The 24825-nt window shown below is 37.7% G+C and overlaps 1 protein-coding gene across 1 annotated transcript in view; it reads right to left on the bottom strand.

Moving 5' to 3' along the window:
* INSC (INSC spindle orientation adaptor protein) overlaps positions 1-24825 on the bottom strand; it is a gene marked incomplete at both ends in the record, with an annotated part of 97509 nt that overhangs the window by 1091 nt on the left and 71593 nt on the right. Inside the window, 5 exons of the mRNA XM_082485691.1 lie at positions 1017-1093; positions 1762-1917; positions 4784-4850; positions 17749-17927; positions 19964-20135. Of these exons, the coding sequence (XP_082341817.1) occupies positions 1017-1093; positions 1762-1917; positions 4784-4850; positions 17749-17927; positions 19964-20135 (651 nt within the window). The remainder of the gene's footprint in view (positions 1-1016; positions 1094-1761; positions 1918-4783; positions 4851-17748; positions 17928-19963; positions 20136-24825) is intronic.

Raw genomic sequence — 24825 nt, 5'->3', positions numbered from 1 at the left:
GCTGAGACAGACAGGCAGGTAACATCTCAAGTGATAGGCACGAATTCAAGGACTGTGCAAGCAACAACTTCAATGAGACAGAAAAGTCACAGTCTGGTTTGCTGCCATCACCCTGTGGCCTCTGCTCTAGCCATACAAGATTAATGAGCTTCTCAGCACATATGAAGAATAACTACAGCATTTCTTACGCTCACATTCGTACTCTATTCATCCTGAATCAGCCCTGCTTAAATGAACGAAACTTCTCATGTGCTGATACAAAGCTAGCTGTTAATCAAAGCTGCAATAACTAAGTTTTACTTTTACATTTAAAATAACATAAATACTAAAAAGCACTGTCAAACAATATTCTTGTTCTTCATTCATCAAAACCTGTCTCCTAACCCTAGATCACCCTTATCCCCAGAGCACGTTCCTGTCACAGAATGCCACGTGAAATTATTCAACTCTGACACTTGGCTGGGGCTCACAGTCCACGCAGTGCAGCGCCAGCAGCTGGGATCTTTCTCCTAAGCGGGGAAAGTGTTAACCTTCTGTTGGCCACTCCTTGGCTGGATGTTATATTGTCTTGGAGACTCAAATAGAAAAAAATAGATTGTAGTGAAAGCAAGAAATCTCCTTTCCTCTCTTTGGGCACTTCACATAAATATTTCCATATATATGTGTGTGCAAGCAAAGGGCTGCTACCCCTATGAGTCAAGGTTCATTGCAGCAAATATAGCATCAGCAGAGAATGAAATTTAAGAATTACTGAAACCTTAAATTTTGAAGTGTTCCACTGAAATATTTTAGTGCTCAATAATGCAAAGATGAAGCCGTTTTTCCTTATGTGCTTAAATCTTCAATCAGAGGATAAATAATTGACACTGTACAGGATTATGCTTAAGGGGAAAAGCAGGAGACCCTGTCATGAATTTAAAACATTGCTGCAATACTTATGTATTTTGAAATCTAAAGGGCTTTTTTTTCTGCATTTTTTCAGGATAAGCATGAAAGAAAGATTAAAATGTACCTACCAGACATGCCACTAAGACAGAATCACTGTTATTCCTTTCAGTTGGTGATCTGCAAAGTTTAATTAGGCGAGGAATACCTGAGTGCACAAAAGAGTATCAGGAGAAATAATTTAGAAAAACAAACTCCGTATTTTGAGATGAGGTCTTTTTTTAAATGTTTCATATTTATCTTCCTGAGTAGATATGATCTCTAATGCAAAGATGATATGCAAATACTTAAGGGATTGTCCATGGAGCTATGCAGTTCAGAGTAGTCATGATTAATAGTTGTAAAGCATAAACAAACAAATGTATTGTTTTTACCCACTATTGCTGTTTCAGAGTGGAAATTGTGACCTCCATTTCTTCCCAATGAATCCGCCCACACGCCCTTAAAAAACTCCAGCCAAAAGAACATGTTGCTTCCCATTAGATTCATCACATCTGAGCCTGCAAGGGTCCAAGTTTTCCGTCCACTGACAGATTCTGGACCATGTTTTAAATAAAGGAATGGAGGAGGCAGCACTGTCAGTTGGCACAGTCTGCCACAGCTATGTGTTGAGTGGACACTGCTCCTCAGGTTCCTCTGGGAAATAAGCCAGAGGTTCATTTAGGACAACCCTGTAGTCACTTTTTGGACAGACTGTATAGGCAACCTATTCCATGAAGTATACCAAGTGAGGCTAAAAATTAAAGAGAGTTTCTCCATGACTGGCAGTTCCTCCCTCTTTTTCATTCTGCCATTAAGCCAGTGACACATCCTTACAGCTGAGTTTTACGGCTGCATCTGCCACTTCAGGATCTCGGCTGAGTCGTGCCAGAGTAACTGCTGATTTCTGTTGGACTCGCTCACAAGCAGCAACTTCTGCTGAATTTCCTGAGGATGATCTTTCAAACAGCATATCCATTAAAAGTTGGATACCTAGAAGGATGTAAGAGCTATTGTTATCCTCTCTCCAGCAAAAGACTTAGCCCAAAAAAGTAAAAGGAAAAAGCAAGCTAGGTAAATACAGACCAATCACTGCCCAAATAAGGCAAGAAGAATGCACAATTGTGGACTGAAATTCGGCCATCAGCATTCAGGCACATCTGATATGTGCATAAGTTTGTCTTCATTATGAAGCTACAGAACTTCTGGAACTAGAAAATGCACTAACTCTTCCCTCCTATAACTTCTTGACTCCTCTAACAAGTTGGTATCTTGGATTTCACAAATTTATTTCACTCAAACTAAGTGCAATTCTTTATTTGCTCCTAAACTAACCTAAAACCCTGTAGTAACATATTTCAGGTCTCTACATGAAGTTTTGCTTTGAATTCAAGGAAAGTAAAACTTTTTTTTCAGTTTATGTAATTCTTAAGCAAACCTTTAAAAGTTCTCATCTCAAACTGTTTAAGGTTATTTTAGAATGGGAAATCCTTTAATGAGGAAAATGGAATTCTGCCTCTTGAAGTTTACTGTGTGAATAACTTCACTTCAGAAGAGACAATATCATCCATGTCAAAATGGTTTCATTAACTTATTGATGCCTGTAGGAGTCGATACTCTTATTGTAGCAGCACAAAAACAGATGAGACTGTACTGATTTCTATTTTCTAGATTATTTTAAATATAAGGACAATTATGTGCTATTAGACTCCATATGCTATTAGGCATTCAGATTACTTCAGGTAGCATCAGAGGATTTTAACTGTTAGAACATTTGCATAAATAATTAAGAGAATTAGCATCAGAATCATGCAGCTAGATAATAATCAATCAACATACAAAAAAGTCAAAGTTGAGAAGAAAACTTATCTAAACTTTCCAGGATCCAAAGACCCTTGTCATTTTGTGAATCTGGCATCTGACCAGCATCTGATTATTACAACATTAGGCGACACAAAAAACCTTTGTACACAAGATGGGTGCCAGCCCTTCCCTAGGGGCAAGTGCTTCTGTGTGAACTTCAGTTATGGAGCATATACACAAACTTTACTTCATCACATTGTGCTTGACAATCCACATGTACATCTCCACCTACTGTAATATCTAGCATGAGTTAGGCCTAGTTGGCATAACTGTTAGTATCATTTCATGAACATCAATTAAGTTTCTGCTGTAGTAAAAGTAGGTGTAATATGATCAAACACCTCTCCCAAACAACAAAACAGGTTTTGGTGTGCTCAAGGAAATAGATAGCCAAACTACGTAATCAATACGTTAATCATAAAGGAGCGCAAAGTATTCCAGGGCATATCTGGATTGTGAGTGCTAACAACAGCAAATCAGAAAACGACCGCACAAGTCAGACAGACAAGTCACTGACGTGGTATTCTCTACCCAGCCCTATAATTACAGGCACCTAGGGTCCTGGGAAGTGTCAGGGTCTTACCAGGACTTTCTAAAAAAGACTCTGGGCAGTGAAGCCCCATGTGCCTGCACCAAGACGTCCAGAACCACATCTCCAACTATCAGGAACACAGGGAGCTTAGACCGGGAGCATGGCAGGAACCACCATGTGGACCTGACCAGCTTTTCTCTGCTACTGCCCTGTTCCTGCCATGCAACAAGGAGATCATAGAAGAAACCACCATGTTAACTTGCCTTGCTCTTCCCCCTCACTGCACTGTCTATTGCACAGGACAGGGAAGTCAGGTAATTTGTAAAATTACATGTATCTGTGATAAGATTGCTTCAGTATCCAGATCCATTCAACCTCCACATTGTCATTTGGTCTCAAACTGCAACACCTACCCACCTTAGCAAGGACATCAAATGCACACTACCTCTGCATACGTATGGATCACATCAAGCAAATTAGTTGTGCCTGATCCTTGCCGGTCATATTTGTGTGCACAGAGCTAAAATGTTCCACTGAAATTCAAGAAACATCTGAATCCAATATTACATAGGAATTGGCCAATTCTGTTTCAAGACCCATTTCCATGTAGATGCTTTCTGAAACCTCTTCTCCCACCTAGTCAGCTGTATCTGAGATTCAAATGGATCCAAACTCAAACCATTCCTATCCTTGATTTAAAAGGCGTGAAAGGGGTATTCCTAGGACAGAAAGAGCAATAATTTGAAGCTTCACTGTGATTGTATATCTCCCACAAAAAGAAAAAAAGCCCCCCCCAAAAAACCCAAACAAAACCGAAGCTGGCCTACTGAATTTGCTGGTAGGTGTATTAATAAGGCAGCTATTTCTTCCTGTTTCCTTATCCATAGAATTATTAACCTAACTTCTCAGACTTCTCGCAGGCCTATAACACCTATGGTTTTTTCAACATAATGAATTTCTTATATGAGATTTAAAGTAGTGTGGGAAAAAATGGCAACTGCTGTAATAGTAATAAAAACATGATGCTTCAAAATCTGTAATACTTCTGAATACCTGTGAAAAAAGTGACACAAAATGCAGGTATGCATGGCTCAGTATCAGATGATGTCTTTCAATGTGTAAGAATTGCCACCTTATACAATGTAATGGCCGGAATAAAGGCTGTTGAAACACTTTGTACTACCTTGCTTTGTATCTATGAGTAAGTCATGCATACGCAGAACATCAGCAATACGGTCATACCTGCAAAGTTTTCTAAGGCAGTGGTAATTTATTTCAGCTACACAGAACCATCCCAAGGACTCTTTTTGCACCCTGAAGCAATGTGCAATATCCAGCAGAGACAGGATGCAAAATGAAGTATTCTTAGTGAAGCCTTTCTCCTTTATCTTGTGACCACTTCTTTCCCATCTACCCACATTCTCCACAAACAAATGCAGAATATAATTCAGCTAAAATACATACCATTTCCTTGAATGATTTCTGAAGCACACTGGTCCAAGACAGACATGTTTGCCAATATTGTTACCACCTGTTATTAAAAGAAGAAGGAAATATGAAGTATACCCCTACAATTCAGTAATATTAGTAAGCATTGTGGTTTATAAAATTAGTATGGCAGGAATATGGCAAAACCAATAAAATTAAAAAGCATTCTTGTCTATTCCTACCTTTGTGATTTCTCAGAGGTCTTTATCTTATGTGTGGCCGCTAAATGAAACCCAGACAACAGGAAAACTAAACCATCTTTTTCTCACACTCCTATACTACTTTTTCTCACACTCCTATACTTATGCATAAAAGTCTCTTATATAGAGATCTATGCAGCAGATTTGTTCAGTGGTCAAACTGGTACAAAGAGGAAGATAAAAATTTATAAAAACCAACCAACCGAAAACAACCCTGGAGTCCTACAAAGAATTCAGCCAGGAGCTGCCCACCCTCAGGAACCAATCCTGTAGTCACATTCCAGCTCAGGCAGAGCTCATAGTGAAGGCTAAGAACCAGCACATAGCATACATTCAATAGCAGTAAGTTATTGCTACCTTTCTTCTTCAGGGTTCAGCTGAAATGTATAGAAATCCTCGCAACAGATTTGGAGTTTTGAGCCTTGATTCAAGGGAGTATTTAAGGAATACTTTTCAGCCTTATTGAAGCCATGAGTTGTGTTCCTGTCAAAGCACTGTCCCAAAATGAGTTGGATTTAAAAATCTGTGTGTACCTTTCCTGAGCTGAGGCCAAGATTAGGTTTTAGACCAACCGAAGCACATTTTGAGATCCTGATTTACATAATTCCTTATCCAAAATAGCACTAACTGTTTTCAAGATCAGGTGTAACTCAGCTGGCTTAAAGGGATGCAGCAAGCCATTGACAGACACCGGACCATGTGGAGCTTCGGCTTTTGACTGGATCATGTTGGCTTTCAGTCACCCGTTCCCTTCATTGATATCATATGCTTTCTCTCATACATCCTGCAAGATATCATTTTTTACTTTATCCTTCAAATAACTTGCTTCCTACATGCAAACACATCTCAATATTAACAGCATATGTGAAAGCCCAAATAATAAATGTTATAGATCGTTGGAATACAAAATAGAAATAACATGCTTTCTTAAGAGGCTCTAATTTTCTCTGTTCTAGTTGAGAAAAAACTGATCAGCCTCAAAAATAACCATCAATTTGAGAACTGGTTATCAGCTTTTTAACGGTAAAGTGTCAGTTCACAAACAAGCAAACTTCTTAGATGTAAGTAGGCATGAGATCAAATCACCATTCTGATCTCACTTTGCCATTTTAATAACAAGGATGACTCATTTTCGATGCTGTGACATAAAGGTCTTCCACTTTTGAAGGTAGTGTTACAGTGTCATCTCTCTGAATAAATATACTTACTTAGGATGCAAATGAGTTGCTGAAACTCTAGAGAGTGACAGGTAGAAATATGGTAACTCAGTATATGTCTATGTATTTATTCCATATTAATTATTAACTGTGTTTCAGGCAGAGTGTATATGTTTTCTCATTCTAAATTATATCCTGTTAATGAAAATTGCTTCCTCTGTGCAGAATCTGTACCCCATGTGGCTTTCTAAGCCACAGATGAAGAATTCAATTAACCACAATTTGAATATGTGCCAATTATTCCACTGCTTCAAGTTATTTTGTCTAATAAGTATTTTCGTACATAAAAATATTTTGTGTGCATCTTTTGACACCAAAAATTATTTGAGGTTATATCTATATTTCCTTTGCGTTGATTATGTGGCCCCCTATCTTTTGCAATGTATTTATGAACTAGCCTAATGGGTTTATATGTAACCTTCTCCAGGGGGGTTTATAAAAGACCCTTACCACCAATAACCGTCAAGTTCTACCTATGTTATCTTTTAAAATCTAAGTAGGACTTGAAAGGCAGTTAAACTGTAGATTAGCACACTCCATATGGATACATTTTTCTTTCCCCCCAAAAGTCACATTTTCTGTGATATAAACAATGTAACATGAAATAGTATAATGTAAACACATCATAGGCAACCTGAATAGAGTTGACTTTAAATGCCGTATTTCTCCTATACTTGCCTATTTTAAAATTCAGTATACATGCAGCTTACATGAGAATTCCCTCTGTAATACAGACCAAAGTTCAAGGAAGTTTAATACTAAAGATGATCTCTTTAGAGGAAAACACAAACTTAAATGTAGACTCAATTTGCTTTGAAAAGCAACACTTCCATGAGCACTGGTATTAACGAAGTCTCATTTCTTTTGGATTTAGAGTGGATCAAAAACCATAAACAGAACTTTTCTCCCACTGTAGATTTTTTTGGTATAATAATACATAGGGTCACCCTGCAGTCTTTATCTTAGCCTCTCTTTTCCCATCTGGCTCCAAATTTCCTAAAGCCTTAGTCAGTCTCTCAAAAATAACTGCGAAGTCCTGTTGAATGAGCAAACCAGTTCAGATGTTATTGTGGGACATGGAGAACACAAGCAGATATAGATAAAAGCGACTGCCTAAGCCTCATTTCCACCAGGAAAATAGATGAAAATTACTGGAAAAAATAGATACCAAAACCTCTTTCAGAATTGAAATAATGTTTAAAGAATTGAGAGACCTGAAAATATTTAACATGGAATCGCTACTGTTCAACTGCAATATTTAGTATCAATTTCATTAACTGTTTGAGACATTTCTCATAAAAGATTACACTCCAAGATTATAAAAGCCTGGCATCTGAGACAATTTATGATTCTTACATGATTTTTCTGGATTCCTAAGCCATGCAATGAACTTGTAGACAGCTCAAAGTATAAAAAGAAAGATATCCTGCAGACAGGAGACGTGAGCTCTGATCATCAGCCAATGCTATCATACCATGTAGAAAGCCTGTGCTGAAGCCACCCACAGATTCCAGTACCCTAGTGATATCTTGATATGTGGGATCTTCAGATATGCTATTAAGTAAAGACTGTCAGACATTTTCCAGAGAAAAAGAAAAAACCAAAAAGTTGCTTCATCATACGTGGAATTTTTTAATGAAACATCTGATCTCACATTCTTATTGCCAAACCTAGTGCAGGATTATACTGGACTGCCTTAGAAACCATGTGCTGTGAGTGCTGATCCCATCCAGCATAATACCCTGCCTCAGCACCTGTATGTCTGCCAGATAGGTGTGTTCTGGAGCTAGATCTTGATCCATACATCTCCAGTATCTATATTCTAGCAGAGCTGCCCAATAGACTAACCCAGGCTAGTCCACAGCCTGGTCTCTGGTACCCAGATCCATCAGAAATTGCAGGGGCTTCTCTACAGAAGGACTCAGATAAACCTGATGGCTGCAGCTTTCTTTGCGGGAACTGGCACCCCTAAAACCACTATAGTAATGAATACCATACAAAAATAGACCTGATCAACAAATAATGAACTAGTACATTTGTTTGCCACTAGATGAAAGCTGAATTATTCAAGTCAGCGTCACATGATTTACACTACTAAAACCAACTGGAGGAACAGGCATCTGGGGTTTATCCCTGCGTTCACCACCTACCTGTTAATATGTGCTATGTGCTACACATGTAAACCACATAGTAGTGAGGCACAGTGAAATACAAAATGCCAGGAAAAGAATTCTCAGACCAGCTCATGTTTTAGCACCTTTGGAAAAGGCACCAACTGATCAAAATATTAATATTCAGATAGTTCCACTGGGACTAGTAAGATTTTTCACAAGTCTCAGAGACTAAGGAGTTAACTTTCAAAGATTAAAAAACTGTACCCAAAATCAAAAAGCTTTGAAAGTTCACGTTTAAATGATCTGTTGGTGAACTAAGTATGTAGAGATATTTGGGGGGGACAGGGCTCCCCTTTAGGTCCATGGAAAATTTCCCTATTTAATAAATAAACTTAAAAATAATAGAGATATTTCATACTTTTCAAATGTCGGTACAGCATCATGTTGCTAGTCTTGCAGTTCACCTGGAAATTAATCCAAAACCTTACTAAAAATTTCTATTCTCATAGGCAAAATAAATAAACAGATAGTAAACACAGATCTCTCTCTGTAGTGACAATATCATACATTATTATAAAATTGGCGGTGTTGATCTCGTTGGTTACTCTAGTAAACAAAATCTATTTTTATAATTTGAAAAGTGTTTTTAGTTCCACATAGTTTCCTTCCACTCACCCAGCCTTTCACACATACTGAATTTATGAATGATGAACCTTCCTTTTCAGCTCTGCATTCTGCTTTGCACTGAACCATAGGAATTTCAGTTGTCAAGGGTGATTTAAATTTGAGAAACCATGGTTAATTAAGAGCTTTTAAAATAATTTTGTTCAAAATCTCTTGAAGAACAACAGTCAGCTTGGAAATTCACTAACACTATAGTAACACATTTTCTTCTAAACAACTAATGGTGACTAATGCTCGTTAACCAGTGCACAATGTACTGAACATTTGTTGTAAAAGTGAAAACATACATACACTGAGAGTGTAAATCTCAAATGCTTTAGGTAACAAAGAGGTTGAAACCTAAAGAGTACATAAGAAACAGAAAGCTTCTTTCATAATTTTCCCTTGACAGATTTAAGGTGATCTAAAAGTGTTTCTCATTATTGTGAAATAAGCTACTCGGGAAGGAAGATGTAGCCAGATTTGGAAGATGAAAGCACACATTTTAGCCTGTTAAAGGGGCGATATCTTCCACATTTGAGGGTCACTTACCTCACTTGGGGGAAGGGGAAGTGTCTATGGAAGTGGAAGATGTGATGCTAATATACCTTTATTAAGTGTGCCTTAATATAGGCACACTGTTTAGTAAGCTTTTATTGACAGTCCCAACATAAATAGAAAGACACAAGCTCAAAATGAGAATTAGCGAGTAATTTAATTGAGTGGCAAAGTAGATCAATATGGAATTGCTAATTCTCTTAGTAATTTACTCCTTTAAGGCTGATTCATCATTAAGTAAAATGAATTTTCTACATATTATAAGAGTATTTTGTAATTCGTTCAAATAAATGACATAAGGATAAATCAGAGCATGTCTGCAAAGTTTCAGATACCATCTTCAGAAACAAAGGGGCATCTGACAACTAATCAGAAGCAAGATGGTGTCTTTGTTTCTGAATGTAAATTAAAAATACCTGAACTTCACAATTCAAGATCAATCCACAAGGAGATAGCAGAAGAGTGCATACAGCAGGGGTCAAGAACAGGCATTACATCAAGTCTAGGTAGAAAAACCTTTCAGGATACTATTTATTAGCAGAAAAAAACTTTGCTAAGAAATCTCTAGAAATTTTATCTGGGACATTATATTGCTTAAAATAGAAAACTTAATTCCTATTGCTTCTGATAGCCATTTTTGTGGTTAGGAATTCAGTTTTCTTTCTGAAAACAGAGTAATAAATATACCTAGATAAGTAGATCAATAGGCCTTTCTGTCACCTGATTGGAAGAGGCAAACATGCCGTAAAATAATAATAGCAATTAGAGACAGGATCTGCTTGTGAAGTCTAGGTCTTCTCTGAGACTGTGTCAGGGAACTATAATCTTGGAATGCTGAAGCAGAGCAACAGAGACTAAAACTAAAGGAAAGAATGAATAATGTATTTACTACATTTTAAGTTACTTTACTTCATATTGCTGACTAATCTAGCTAAGGAATAGTCAGAATAACCAGATTCTCACATTTTTTGTTTTCAAGAAGCACATAGGAAATGCATCCTGCGTAGGTCACATGGTGAATGGGCATATCCCATAAACTCCGTGATTCATATGACTCTAAAATAGTGATGGAGCTAGAGTATATCTCCCCCCCTTACTTCTAAGGCCACAGTTTTCTGTCTTTCAGATGAAAATCCAGGTGGAACATCCCTCAGACTTCCTTCATCATATTAGAAAGCTTCTTAGGTTCTGAAACTGAGTCAATAAACTGAAGACACCTAAGACACCTGGTCTCCCTGAAGCAGAGCACAACTTGGCATAAGCCAATGCACAGTTGTAGGAAACAACTTTGCTTGTCTAGCTAGTCTAATTGGAATCAGGGATTGAGTATATGGGAGGGAAACTTAATTACTCCCATATTAGAGGAGGCAGAAAGTGCGGAGAAGTAGTTCAACTGCCGCTAACTGAAGCAGAGTGGTCAGGAAGTAATTCCTGGTGCCTATCCTAGAAGGTAATAGTTTTCTACTTGAGGAGGAAAAAGAAACAAGAAACTGTAATCTGTAGAAATACTGTTTATGAGCTCATGTTCTCAGAACCAAGACTGAAATCACAACCTTCAGGTAAGCAGCAATTCTGTTTTGGAAAAAAGATCAGTGGCAAAACGCAGAGGCTGTTCGAAATCTGCTATCTTGTTTCCTAAAGGACCGAAGACAAAAAGATGACAAACGCAGCAAAATGCATACATAACCAGCTCTGGCTTACAGCTTTATGATTAGTACAGCCTGCAGCAAAGTCTCTTGTTTATAGTTTCTGCAGTAAACAGCTCAGCACCAGCCTGATTGTACTGTGAACCTGGCAGGCAAGGGCAGAAAATAAAAACTGCAATGAATTGTGCTGACATAGCATGTTTCCTCTAGAGAGACTTTACACTGAGTAAGTGCAATGTCTGCCCAACTTTACAGATGATTAAACAAAAATGCAGAGAAGTTAAATTGCTTCTTCAAAATCAGAGCAGCAGCAATCTTAGGAATTGATCCCAGGAATAAAAACCTCACCACACTCAGCTCGCAAAGAATAGCGGAGTTCTTAACTGAGCTGAGATTTTACTCTTCCAACTCAACCTCTTGCTTTGCAAGTTGGAGCACATTGTCTTATCCTGCATCAAATCTAAATGTGAAAGGCAGAACTGTAACTAAACAGGCATTTTGTCTCAAAAAGATTTAGTGTTTAAGAAGGAGAGTCAGAGTTGAACCCCTGAAATGTAACAATCCATAACATTGACCACATAATGCCGGTCAATACGGTTACTTGTATTTTTATACTGTTCAAATGTATATGCAAAGACAGAGATAACAAGTTAAAAAGAAAGGACATCGGGGAAGTAATTACAGTCTTACAAAGAAAACTAATTTGGATATCAATGATATAATGGTGTGGTTAAAGTTCAGATACAATCGTGTCACCTTTGGCCTAATTTTAATTTCTGCATCTGTTACTGACAGTCTTGTTTCTCGTTTCATTTAATAAGGTTTTTTAAATAACTTAATTATGTAATTTATCACCTCTCTTTCTAGCTATATTAGTTGAAAACATGTTTTCTCAGTACACTCTAGTCAATACTGGAAAGGATCACACAGTTCTGGAAAGCAGCTCTGCAGAGAGGGACCTCAGAGTCCTGGTGGACAAGTTCACTATGAGGCAGCTATGTGCCCTTGTGGCCAAGAAGGCCAAAGGTGTCTCAGGGTGCATTAAAAAAAGCATGGCCAGCAGGTAGAGGGAGGTCATCCTCCCCCTCTACTCTGCCCTGGTGAGTACTGTGTCCAGTTCTGGGATCTCCAATTCAAGAAAGACAGGGAACTACTGGACAGAGTCCAGCGGAGGGCTACAAAGATGATCAAGGGAATGGAGCACCTCTCTTATGAGGAAAGGCTGAGAGACCTGCATCTGTTTAGCCTGGAGGCGAGAAGACTGAGAGGAGATCTCATCAATGCTTATAAATATCTAAAGGACAACTGTCCAAAGGATAGGGCCAGACTCTTTTCAGTGGTGCCCAGGGACAGGACAAGAGGCAATGGGCCCACTGGAACACAGGAAATTCCATCTCAACATGAGGAAAACCTTCTTTACTTTAAAGGTGACAGAGTACTGGAACAGGCTGCCCATACAGCTTGTGGAGTCTTCTCTGGATTATTCAAAACCCTCTTGGATGCATTCATGTCGAACCCACTCTAGGTGAACCTGCTTTGGTGGGGGGGTTGGACTAGATGATCGGTGAAGGTCACTTCCAATCCCTACTGTTGTGTGATTCTGTGAATTTTAGTGTATAGTTTACCAACAACAGTTCACTGCCAGAACACTGAGAGGGAAGGCAATTCTAACCACACATCTACTCGTAATTATACTAACATCAGAGCTGGATATTAATGGAGACGTGTGCAAGAAAACTGTGCAAATACCCTTTTGTGACCCACTTGTCCTTCTGTAAAGGCTTTGTGTTGCATTTCTACCCACAGTATGTAAATCTACAAAAGCGTGTTGAACTGCAGAAAGGATGTGTGTTGCATTTCTACCCACAGTATGTAAATCTACAAAAGCGTGTTGAACTGCAGAAAGGATGTGTGAGCATGCAGTTGAACCACTTGGGACTGTTAAATATTACTCACAGCAGATCTTGAAAACAATTTTCAAGAACTAGACAGGAAGCTTAGGTCTACTGAAGTCAGACCTGACAGAGGCAGACCACCAAGGTTTGCTCCTAACCCTGTCACTGGCTGCTTGTGTAACATACCATAGGTGATAGAGTCCCAGGGTACTACATGCATTTCTTCTCTGGGAAAGACCAGCCAATGGCACAGCGGTGGAAAGGGTATTCCTCTTCTGATCCAACGAGGAGAGGGAGCCCCCCCTTCCATACCTATTTTGCTCCAAGAAGAGAGCTTTAAAAAGGACTCTTCATCAACTGCCTTCCCCCTGGACCAGCAATGATTTTGTCTAATATTTGTGGTCTGATGTAAGGAAGACAGGCACCTAACATGGTGCTGCTCAAACTCTACTTCAAGCTCCCTGTTCTTGTTAGCCCATACTGGCTTCCATACCTATGTGAAAATTTGGACAGCAATTTAACAAAATGGAGTCAGGAATCCCACAGTCTTCATGACAACAAGCAGAAAAAAAAAAAAAAAAAAAAAAAAAGCAGTTGGAAAGGAGTAATAAATTCCCCAGTATTCGAGAAAGTCAGATTGAGAAGTAGTACTGCAAGTTCCTTTCATTCCAGGCAGGGATTTTCAAAAGAAGTCGAAAAGACTTGTTAATATTCTTCTCATTAAAAACACTGCTCTCTAAGTCTTTCACTGGCTATTAGGCAACATTTAAAAATCAAAACTTCTTTATGTTAAAATAGTATCTGTCTCTGCTCTGCTTTTCACCCTACAATCTCCCACGTAAGAGAAACAAAGGGGGAAAAGGCAACAAAAGGAAACGCAAATACCCTAAAAAAAATATGGAAGAGCAGAGAAAAGGATCTGGAACCTAGAGGAAGAATATATAGTAATAAGGGTTTCAAAACTTAAATGAAACAGAAAGTCTTAGCTTCAGAGCCTGCAGCATCTCCCAAACACCAAGAGAACAGGAAAGAATTTAGCAGAAAAAAAGCAACAACCATTTCCATTTTTTTCCAACTTAAAAGCCTTTCTCCACCTCAAACTTTTTTGAAACATAATTCACTGATTTTAGACCTAGAAATAGCCACTTTAAACTTGATGTGTTCACCGCACATTAATTCTTTGTCTGCCTAAATAACAGAAGATCAGAAGCTGTTAGACTGCACCTCCACAACTTCACAGGTAAGGTGAGAATACTAGCAACACTGAAGAGACAAGTGGGAATGCAGAGAGAAAAATTTTATTATACATAAACATACTGTGCACAAACATACATATTTCATATTTTTCTATGTAGAGTCTAAAATGATAGTTAAAGTAAAGATGGCTCTGAATGATAAGGGTTTTGGCTAAACCCTTCTGACAGTGCTTAGACTCCATTAAGACATCTGCCTGTATATATTACACTGCTGAATTTAGGCATGAACCCTTCTGAAAGAATATTTTGATGCTCCCTTGAAGTAAAAAACCTGCTATCCAGAAAATAAGTATCTGCAGCAAGAAAAAGAACATGGCACATTCATACCCATTTTGACCCAAAACTAGAAGCTAAGGCATCTGGAAATTACCCCTTTATCTGATGACTTTTATACAAAGTATTTTGTTATAAAACTAAGCAATCTCCATGTAATACTGCTGGTTACAGAAGGAATACATACTTCTATAAAATGAACAATGATTATCTTGTTCAGCACTCTGTTCTAGACATCTTACCCGACCTAATCTAATGCTGCCTGGGAAATGAAAAAGGAAGGAGGTTGGTTTTCAGACAGTGAAGGCAGGAAAAGTTTGTTACCATTTGCACACAAAAGCTTTTCAGAAGTCAAAAGACAGAACACTTTTAGAGGTGCTTGAGCAGAAAAATACTTTCTGCAGGCAACACACAATGCATCTGATGTCCAACTCCTGAGCTACTTATTTATATTGTCATGGAGGGTGATAACTAATCAGTGCTAGCTGTCCTTAGAAAGGATGTATAAAAAGGACATGCTGTGACTTTAAGATGAGATAAAACAGCACAAATTAAAACAAAACTCATTGTTTCTTTCTTGCATTTCAGCCACCTTTCTCCCATTTTTGGCTTACAGAGTGCATGCTTCAGTCTATTTTAGCAAATTACAGTTTTCTTAAATCAGTAGTAATGCTAAAGTAGTAACGTATTTAGAAATACTGCACAGTTTTCTATAGGATAACTGTTACTTAAATTAAAGCTCTGTATGAAAACCAGGGCATTTAAGTTTGAGGGGTTCTTTTCTAACATTTTCTAATCATTAGACCAGATTTTGTTGTATTTGCTATGAATTTTATTCTTACCTTAATCGTTTCAACATTTAGTATAGCTTAATTCTAATTCATCTGTTTTACAGGCTGAGATGACTTGATCATTCAGAATGAACATTAGTCCATAAAAATGTATTCCACCGTTGTTGCATATTCCAACATAAAACCATGAAGCAAAAAATTTCCAAACCTAGTCAACTTTAATCTGTGTGTCCTTAGACAAATGTCTACTGCCTGGGCCATAATAATATATATAATGGGAAAAGTTAGTAACTGTATTATGTACCTAATAGGAACTAAAGTGTATATACCAAAGGCCAAAATGGCAATTTAGAATACCCTTTTAAAATACAGTTGGTTTTCTCTCTAGCTGAGTGTGTTTTCCTCATTGTAACAACTAGGCACAGAGCAAATTAAAAAGCAAAATGTTCCATAAAACCATCATAATTGGCAGACACCCTTCTCCCCCTGCCCCCAAAACACTGAAACAAGTACCCTTTTGAAAGGTAAGCGATCTACTCAAACACACACTTGTTTAAGAATTCAAAGGAAGACTTATCTTAAGGCATTACCAAAACTGCTTGACTAGCAACACTGGCAGCTCTTAAAGACAAGATAAGCAGCACTCAGATTCCACCTGAGCATCAGGTGCTCAGTAACAGAACAACACAAGGCAGGATTTCATAGTCCCCATTGCTGCAGAAATAATGAGGAGTCAGCTCAGGAACTTACAGCAGCACACCACAGAAAACAGCACACATTCTGATCTAGTTTCTCATTCCAAGAAGGAATGTAAGGGGTTATTGGGGATGACATCTCCTCAATTCTTGGAAGGAAGCCAATCAGTTCTCTGTTCCTCTAGCTAATGCAATGTCCTGCAAGCTGCAAAAGGCCTGGAACTAGTTGGTTACCTTATAAAGTCATACGTATTTCTTTAAACGTCTGCCTTCCTCATCCAAAGAAGGGGCTTGCTATGCTACCCACAGAGCAAACTGCAAATTCATAGTTGACAGCAGAATTAAGATGAGGGCATAAATAAATAAGGAAATCAAAACTATAAGAGTGTACAGGAGGAATAAAAAAAAAGAACATGTAGAATTGTACATATGTAATAATAATATACAGCTATGTCAAACGCCACAGCTGATGTCCTTGACTTTGCCCAAAGAACAATGTAGTAATTACGGCTTAAGTCCATCTTTTCATAAACACTCCTGAGCTGGAAAACTACTGAGTGCTCTTAATATAAACTAAAGCAGCCCTAGTAAACCCTCTAGAACGCAAACAATGAGTTTCTAAGGCCCCTTGTACCTTGATTTCCATGGCCTGACTCCTGTTGAAGGGTACACAGAGTTTTCTATGGCAATGCAGATCCCAAGTCTACCATAAATCATCTTTTGGCTACTTCAGAGGTGGGAAGGGGGTGGGCTTGTGAGGCCTGAATTACAGACTTCTAGTTATGTTCACAATGTCTCATAAACAGAAGTAGGTTAACGGAACCGACTAGCAATCTCCATCCCTTAGTAATAGCTACTGAAACCCTCAAGCCTCATACTTGTTACTCTGCTGAGGCAAAATTCATCACTGAGATGTCAAATAAGGAGTGCCTCTGCAGCATTTCCATTGCATGGCAGCACCTGAGAGGAACAAAAGAATTCCCTCTGACTTCATCTACGCATTAGCACAAACCTTGAATTTTCTGTCTCTTTACTAAAAAATACTGGTGAAAAAGAAAGGAAAATCCAAAAGTACATCAATGGTATTTGCCAGTAAAATTTGCAAGCCATCTACCATGCAGTTAGGACTTGATCCAAAGCCCACCGACGTCAATGGGCTGAGGATCAGATCCTTAGTCAGCTTTTGGAGCTAATTTGTCTTTGAACTGACAATTATATATTTAGGCTGCAGTCTCCATATATATCTTATTTGCCTCCAAGCTCTGTCCAGTTAAGTTTTGAATACCTCCAAAGATGGAGGTTCCATAGCCTCTCTGGGCTTCTGTGTGACTGTTTGGCCATCTTCATGACAAAAAAAAACCCAAAACATTCCAGTATCTTAGAAATATGGAACTTCACCTTCACCTTCTCCCCCCCCCCCCCCCCCAATCACATTAAAAGTTGTCATATTTCATAATGGTCATAATAAAAAGGAACAGATGCAAATAAAGAAAGAGCCATATATTGAAAAGAACCAAGAATGGAAGACATGAAAGCAACTTAGCTTTGACTATGTCAAAACAAACATAGAGCTGAAACCTGTTGACTTTTACACAAATATGCTCAGGCAGCATCTTGCTGAGAAACCACTCACCTGATCCCGGGAATATGGAGTATCCACTATGCTTCTGTCTGAACATGCTGCTAGAAGAATCTTCATTGCATTTAACTGGAGCAGTATTTCACAAGCCATGGTATCAAAGAAAGTAATATTGGCAAGAGCTGCTGAAGCCAGCAGGAAAACTTCCCCAGATGAGGCTTCTTGGCACAGTTCTAGGAATGCAGAAAATAAGTTGAATAAAAGTCATTCCTTCATTGCAAAAAAAATGTTAGGTGTTTCAAAGCAATACTTAAGCATCTGCAATTTGCATTAGTAATCTTAATATCTAAGACCAAGTTCATAATCATCAAGATAAGAAAACAAAACAAAGAAAATCATCTTAATTTTGTCAATTATATAATCTGTCACATTGTTAGGGTGCTTTATAAGCAATATTAATATTGGGGACCTTCATTTGAACCACAAAAGCAGGGAAAGATGGCAAATATGAACCTAGACACCAAGTGTTTCTAACATGCATCTAGTTAATGAAATGGTCTACATAGTATACCATTCTACAGGGAATATTCCACTGAATGTTGTTCAACATAAAGCTTAATATAACTAAATAAAATGAAATACAGGATGCAGAAGGCTAACAGTAATTGATCCGTAAGAGAATAATTCTGCTATATATTCTGTTCTTTAGAACAAGATACATATACATGTTGCCTATCTATAAACCTATTTCTCTATAGTCAAAGATTATCCTGCATATTTTTCCAGCTTCAATAGAAGTGCTGAAGACACAGCTCCCTTTTAATTCCTTGCACACATGTATTTTAACTAAGATCTGAATCACCTGGCAAGTGGATTTCAGCATGGTTTAAAAATTAAACATATTACAGTAATTCAATTACTGAGCTATAAATATTACAAGGAAACTGGTGTGTGATTAGTGAAAGGGCTCTTCAAAAGTTATAGGTGTTCTAATTTTAATGCTCATATTTCTTGGGCAGAGTATATACTACTAAAATTCCTGTGGAACTTAAACAGTGGCAATCAGGGAAATGCTCCACCTGCCAATATCTTCTGGATAGGCTGTTCAGATTGTCTCTTGACTGTGGTACACTGTGATAACCTGGAAAATAACCTTAAATAAGTCAGGTCAGATGCCTCTAGCAGTCTAGCTACAGAAGAACCAAGCTCAGCACAGGTTAATTCCACCCACTGGATTCAGGGATTCAATATTTGTTGCTGGATAGCCTGGTCATCAGGCATAAATTGTTTCCTTGATTTCTGCAGTACTAGTTCTGTTTGGGCATATCAAAGAATGCCTAAGTGAATCTCAGCTAATTCCCAGCCACTGCAGAATCTGCAAGGACTGGCACTACTATACTCTTTTCTTGTTCTATTTAAAAAAAAAAAAAAAAAGAAAAAAAAGAAAAAGAAAGAAAAACATGCATGAAAATTGAAGTGCTGTAGTTTAACTGTAACCATTAGGCTCAGTAGAGAAACATCCAGATGTATTGATGCATGAGAAATCAAACTAGATGACCAAAACTGTACTTTCTGACATGAAGCTCTGGGAAATTCTGAATTTCCAGATCAGAGAGAGGAAGAGAATACTTGACTGAAAGCTTCTGGTATTTGAGACGAATAGAGCACAGTTCCAGAAATAAGGGGTTCCTCTCTTTAGAAATTCATTAGAAATATTATCCTATTTTTCTGAAGTGTCCTCACTGACCCAGGTTAAGGAAAAGTTTGCTGTTACCTTTGCCTCATTTTACTATGGATCAGACAAGAAAACGGATCTTTTATTTTCTTGTAACAATGCCCATAGATTATAGTATACTGTACTTTTCCTCTGAAGTATCATACAAATGTAGATGCAGTGGTGAGCTTGAGTTCTAGCAAGTTTAGAAAATACAACAGGCATAAAGGTTAGCAGCTATTAGAAACTGATCTTTTATAGACAAACATGGGACAAGAGGATACTTTACCGAGTCTTTTCTGTGGCTCTAATGGTAGAATTTCACAGAGATACTATTTTGACAAATATGCATAAATTCTATTCAAATATGGACTGGAGTAAAAAATACTATGTAATTGCAGAATGGCCTGGTTTAGAATTAAAAATGACTGAGTTCTTTTATCTGCTAGGGAAAGATTGGTAAACATTATTTAGGGAATATTTCTAATGAAAGAGTCTCCTACCCCAAGCTGCCATTTTAACTGGAAAGACTCAGAATTCCCATAAAAAACTTACTGACAAGTGCTGTTACAATTTCTTCCATGTTTTCCAGAAAGCTGCTGAGATGCTGAGTGAATGTGAGATGTGGAGAGGTGATCTGTGCAATTACTGCTGCTGCTTCTGCATGAGTAGCTTCAGAATGGGTGTTATCAGTAAGAATGTCAGCCAGGCACAGTATCCCATCAACCTATGGAAAAACAATAAGTATAGGTTGGAAATACTCCAGGAAATACTTTTGCAACCAAAGATGGGTTTACAGTTTTCTTTTCTTGGCTATGGCTAAACTACTCAGTTTATTTTCAAAAATGACTTAAACTTGGTGGCATTTAGGACATAAGTAGTTTCAATTTAGCAAATACAAATGAGTTCAGCATAGAAGTTTGTTGACCAGCAAAAAGTCTGCATTTCTTTCTCCTTTAATGTTTCTGCTGAATTGATTTTGGTCAAACAAACAGGTCTTTTCTGACAGACGCCTCAAGTTAAACATTAATCCAAAAATAAGCTCTGAAAAGCAAATGCTATCTGCCACTATGCCACAGTCTCATTTAAGCTCTTGTCTGAGTGTGTCCCAGTGCGAGACTCGAGCCTGAGTGTGCAGCAAGTTCCTCACTTTTTCCTGAAGTTGTCACAAAGCTAATGCAGGATCAAAAAATACTATTAAGGAGAGACCCTGGCCAAACTGCACCTGATGAGCTTGCAAAGCTCTCGCGTTAAAGCTAGGTCTGTATATCCCTTGCTTACTTGAAAGAGAAACAGAAAAATGACTAAAATGTACATAGGTTTATGCTTTTAGAATGTCTGGAGTATTCTAAACTCATTCCTTACGCAGTTCATGCAGATAACATCATATACGCACAGCCTGCTCTGGCTTATAGGGGACGCATTGATACAACGAAGACTGCAACAGAGCACAGCCGATGGGGTAGCTTAAACTGCACAAACGTACCACCTGTTAACAGCCAAACCCAGCAAACGAAGGTTCTATGTATACACGGACGTAATCTGTGAACTTTCAAATTAACAGGACTATGTTTCTCCCCCTGTTTAACATAACCCTGAATAATTCATCATGTTGTCAAACAGGCAGGTAGATGGGCTTAGAGCACAAAGGTTTATGTAATTAATTATGGACATGTTTATGTCAAATCCACATAAATTCACTAATGAAGAAAATTAAAATAATGTAACTATAGGGACAGTTTACAAATGATCAGAGGTTTTAGAAATTTACCGAGTAGCTGTTTTAAAAACAGGCCTTATTTATTTATTTATTTGAAGTTCTGAAAAAGTGTGGGGTCAATTGCTTTGTATGTTGCTTGGACACTTTATAGATGCAAAGAGGAGTTATGAAGGCTTAGCACTGAAATATACTTTAACATTCAAACAAAACCAAACCACATTTTGTTGTACGCTCACCAAGACTCTTAGGCCTGTTGTTCAGACTGCATTCTCTGTCTATTCAAAGCTTCCTCAGAACATGCACATTAAATCCTATCCATTACCTTCACAAAGGGTATTTAGCAAATCTCTTATTCACATTTTTGTTATTTATTAATACAGAATGTTAAGTTATCTTAATTACTTATCCTGCAATGGGCATGAATTAAATTATTAGATAAGCACTGACAGTTACTGTATTTTACAAGAAAAGCTCTCAGATTGATGGGAGCAAAAATTACCCTCTGGAAGATCATTCATTGGGATGCACTTTTTAATAGGCAATAGACTATATCATTGGAACTCTAATAACATAGATAAATACAAAAGAAATTATACGTCTATTTTTCCTCAGATTACAAATGGGATTTAGTATAGAAGCAGCTCGAGTACTGGCAAGAAGAGGAAGAATAAATTTTCAACATTAAACTTTTTCTTGACAAGCTTTCAACATTAATCTACCTACAGCAAAATATTTCCTCCTAGTTATGGCAGAATTCTACAGCTTGAAACAGCAGATTCACATAATTCACTTGGCTTCAAGGTATATTAATAGATCTCAGTGTCAAGAATTAATATATGTCCTCACAAGATGATTTAGTAGCCAAAGTGTGCTAGACAATATCATATGCAAAAAACCCCAACTTTGTCACCTTGAAACCTCCCCAAATCACACCTTGTCTGGGGTCCGAAGGATGCTAATAACAACAGTCAGCATAAAAAGTTAAATATAGTCCAAGGCATTCAAAAACTACTTCACAAGAAACTTCTAAGATCTAGTAACATGATACAGCACTCTTCAGCTCTAAATTTACTGGTTAAAATTCACTTGGCCAACTCTTATTCAATGACCTCAACAAAATTATTTTAGAGTAGTTTTATGCTATTTCAGAGCAAGTAATAGTTTATGAAAGACAGGTACAAGCTCATGGTTAGATTTTTCCATCACCACTGATTGTTTATATCTACACTATAAAATACAAGTTTCTAACAATACAACAGCTGTACTCAACTTTTAAATTACATGTTTGATTTTTTTTTTATTTGCTAAGTAATTGTTTTTGGAAATTGGGAGTTACTGAATTGTAAATAGAAGTAGATACATGTTTTTATTCAGCATAAAGATAAAACACATATTTTGGATCCATGCACTAGTTAGTTTTTCTCCTTTCCATTCACAATCATGTAAAATACTAATAAATTCAGCCTAAAATTTGCTCTATACATGTTTGTTTCCCATCTTAAATATAGAAAATAAAATAAAATAATTCTACTCCAGCAGGCAACCCCATTTGTAAGTGTCTAGCAATAAATTTTAAAATGACAGGGGAACAATCTAATAAAAGCACTTTAACATCCAAAAAGAAATTGCTGCTCAAAGCATTTTTATAATTAGCTTTCACACTGAAAGGAACTTTGGATGGCTGCCCTGTTTTCTGTTTAATTTTGGTGAAGTAATCAGCTAAATGTCAAATCTCTTCATCACCTTGGCAATACAAAAGAACCAGTTAGCCAGATAATGCAAACAAATGAATTCCATGAATGCAACAAGATGCTGTGGAGACCCTGCATTTGAGGAATGGCGTTCAGTAAATGCTTGATCACTAATATTTCAGTATTGATAACTGGAAAAATGCCAGGAACTTAGATCCTTATGAGCATAGCCCTGTTATAGAAACTTAATCTAAGTGACAAAATAAATACGTGACCACTTTACTGCACAGATGTAGTCTTCTGAAAGAAAATAATTTCTTTTCTGTGCAACAGGAATGAATGAGTTCTGGGGCAGCCCTCTTCTTTTCCTCATTATGCTTGTTCTTCCTCCTAAAACACTAAATGAAACTAGGCATCCGTTAAAGATAACAATACAGGACTTGGAAGAATTGCGTTAATGACTTCATGATTTCAATATCAGTTCTCTGCTTTCCACAAGGACATTCAAGGAAGGCTTTCCATGCCACTGTGGGAACCAAGACCCATTGCCTTCTTTGTAATAATAACTGTCTTTGTTTGTATAAAATGCCATAACATTCCTCTTTGCCTACTCTTAACACTCAGATGTTCTCTACATATTGGTAAACTTTCTCAAAGGTTGTTGGTTTTTTTGCATTCTCTAAATTGATCTCGCAAGTCATCTTGCTGAACTTGGAAAGCCTTACAGGCTATTGGCTGATTTCTCACTGTCAAGTCTATGAATAACACTGTCAGCCCACAACTAGGTGCTTCTGGTAAGTAGCACCAGCAGGTTGCAAAGCCGTTTTAAAGGAAGAATGGAAGGGAGATGCTGAGATCCAGATATAAGACAGCAAGTGTGGAAACAAAATCACAAAGGGATTGCCTCTTAAACATTGTCTCAACCTTCCCAGGAGGGTAGAGAATTTCAAAAGCAAAGGCTGCATCAAACAGTCAAGAACTGACAGATCAGAGTTGTGTTTGTTGTATCCATTCACCCATGCTGTGTATTAGCACCCCCAACTTGAAGCTAGGACAGGTTAACTATATTGGTGAAGTCATGATCATTAGCAGAGTAAACAGAAACTGCATAACTGGATAAAAACCCCAAACACATTAAAATTTACAGGATGAGGAAGAGAGAGACAGAGAAGCAGGAAAAGTTATCATATTCAGAAAACGTTTTACTACCCTGCTCAGCATTCTTTGAACGCAATTTACACTTCACTCTCCAGACTATGACATGAGCCATGAAGTCACTTCACTGTTCTGCAACTTCATTGAAAATGTCGTCCAACAGAATCCATGTGAATCCAAATGAATTCCTGATCATCAAGGCTGAGGTATATCCTATGTCAACTTCTGTAAAACATTCTGCACCTGCAGAAGGCCAAGTCTTGTTTAATTTCTACATTGAAAGAAAGGAAGGGGAAAGGACAAAAGTATTCTCCCTTGCACACAATGATCTTTCATATTTGAACAGTTGCCTTGCTAAGTGCTCTGTAGATAAAAACTGCCTTAGCTCCACAAAGAACTGTGCTGATTTATACCAGATTAAGATTTGGTCAGCTATTTTTAAAGTGAGATGATTATTAATGGAGCAATGCCATTGAAACGTCTACAAATACTATTCCAAGTAATCAAAGCTACTGCAGCAATTCCATGGCAGCAGCAGTGACCAGTGAACATAACTGCAATGATTTTGATAACTACTGCTGTATGTTAGTGGCCATTGGACCTAATTTATAAGCCATATTGTATACTCTGCAGAACAAAGTCGGGCTGAATAAAGGTTGAATGGTTTCCATCTCAGTAGCTTTAAAACTGCTGGCAATAACCTTAGCTTTGTATCTAAATTGTCTGTGAGTGGGTGCTTTGGTTCGTGGCAATTTCAGCTAAAGCTGCCCTTTTAAACTTCCCTCCTTCAAAATGTGGTCAAGCTAATGAAGAGTATTTGTGCTTCCTTGTGTTTAGCCATCAAGGGGCAG

The sequence above is a fragment of the Vanellus vanellus genome (assembly GCF_965231255.1).
Source record: "Vanellus vanellus genome assembly, chromosome: 6".
Classification (NCBI taxonomy): Eukaryota; Metazoa; Chordata; class Aves; order Charadriiformes; family Charadriidae; genus Vanellus; species Vanellus vanellus.
This window is presented reverse-complemented; position numbering and strand designations above follow the sequence as displayed.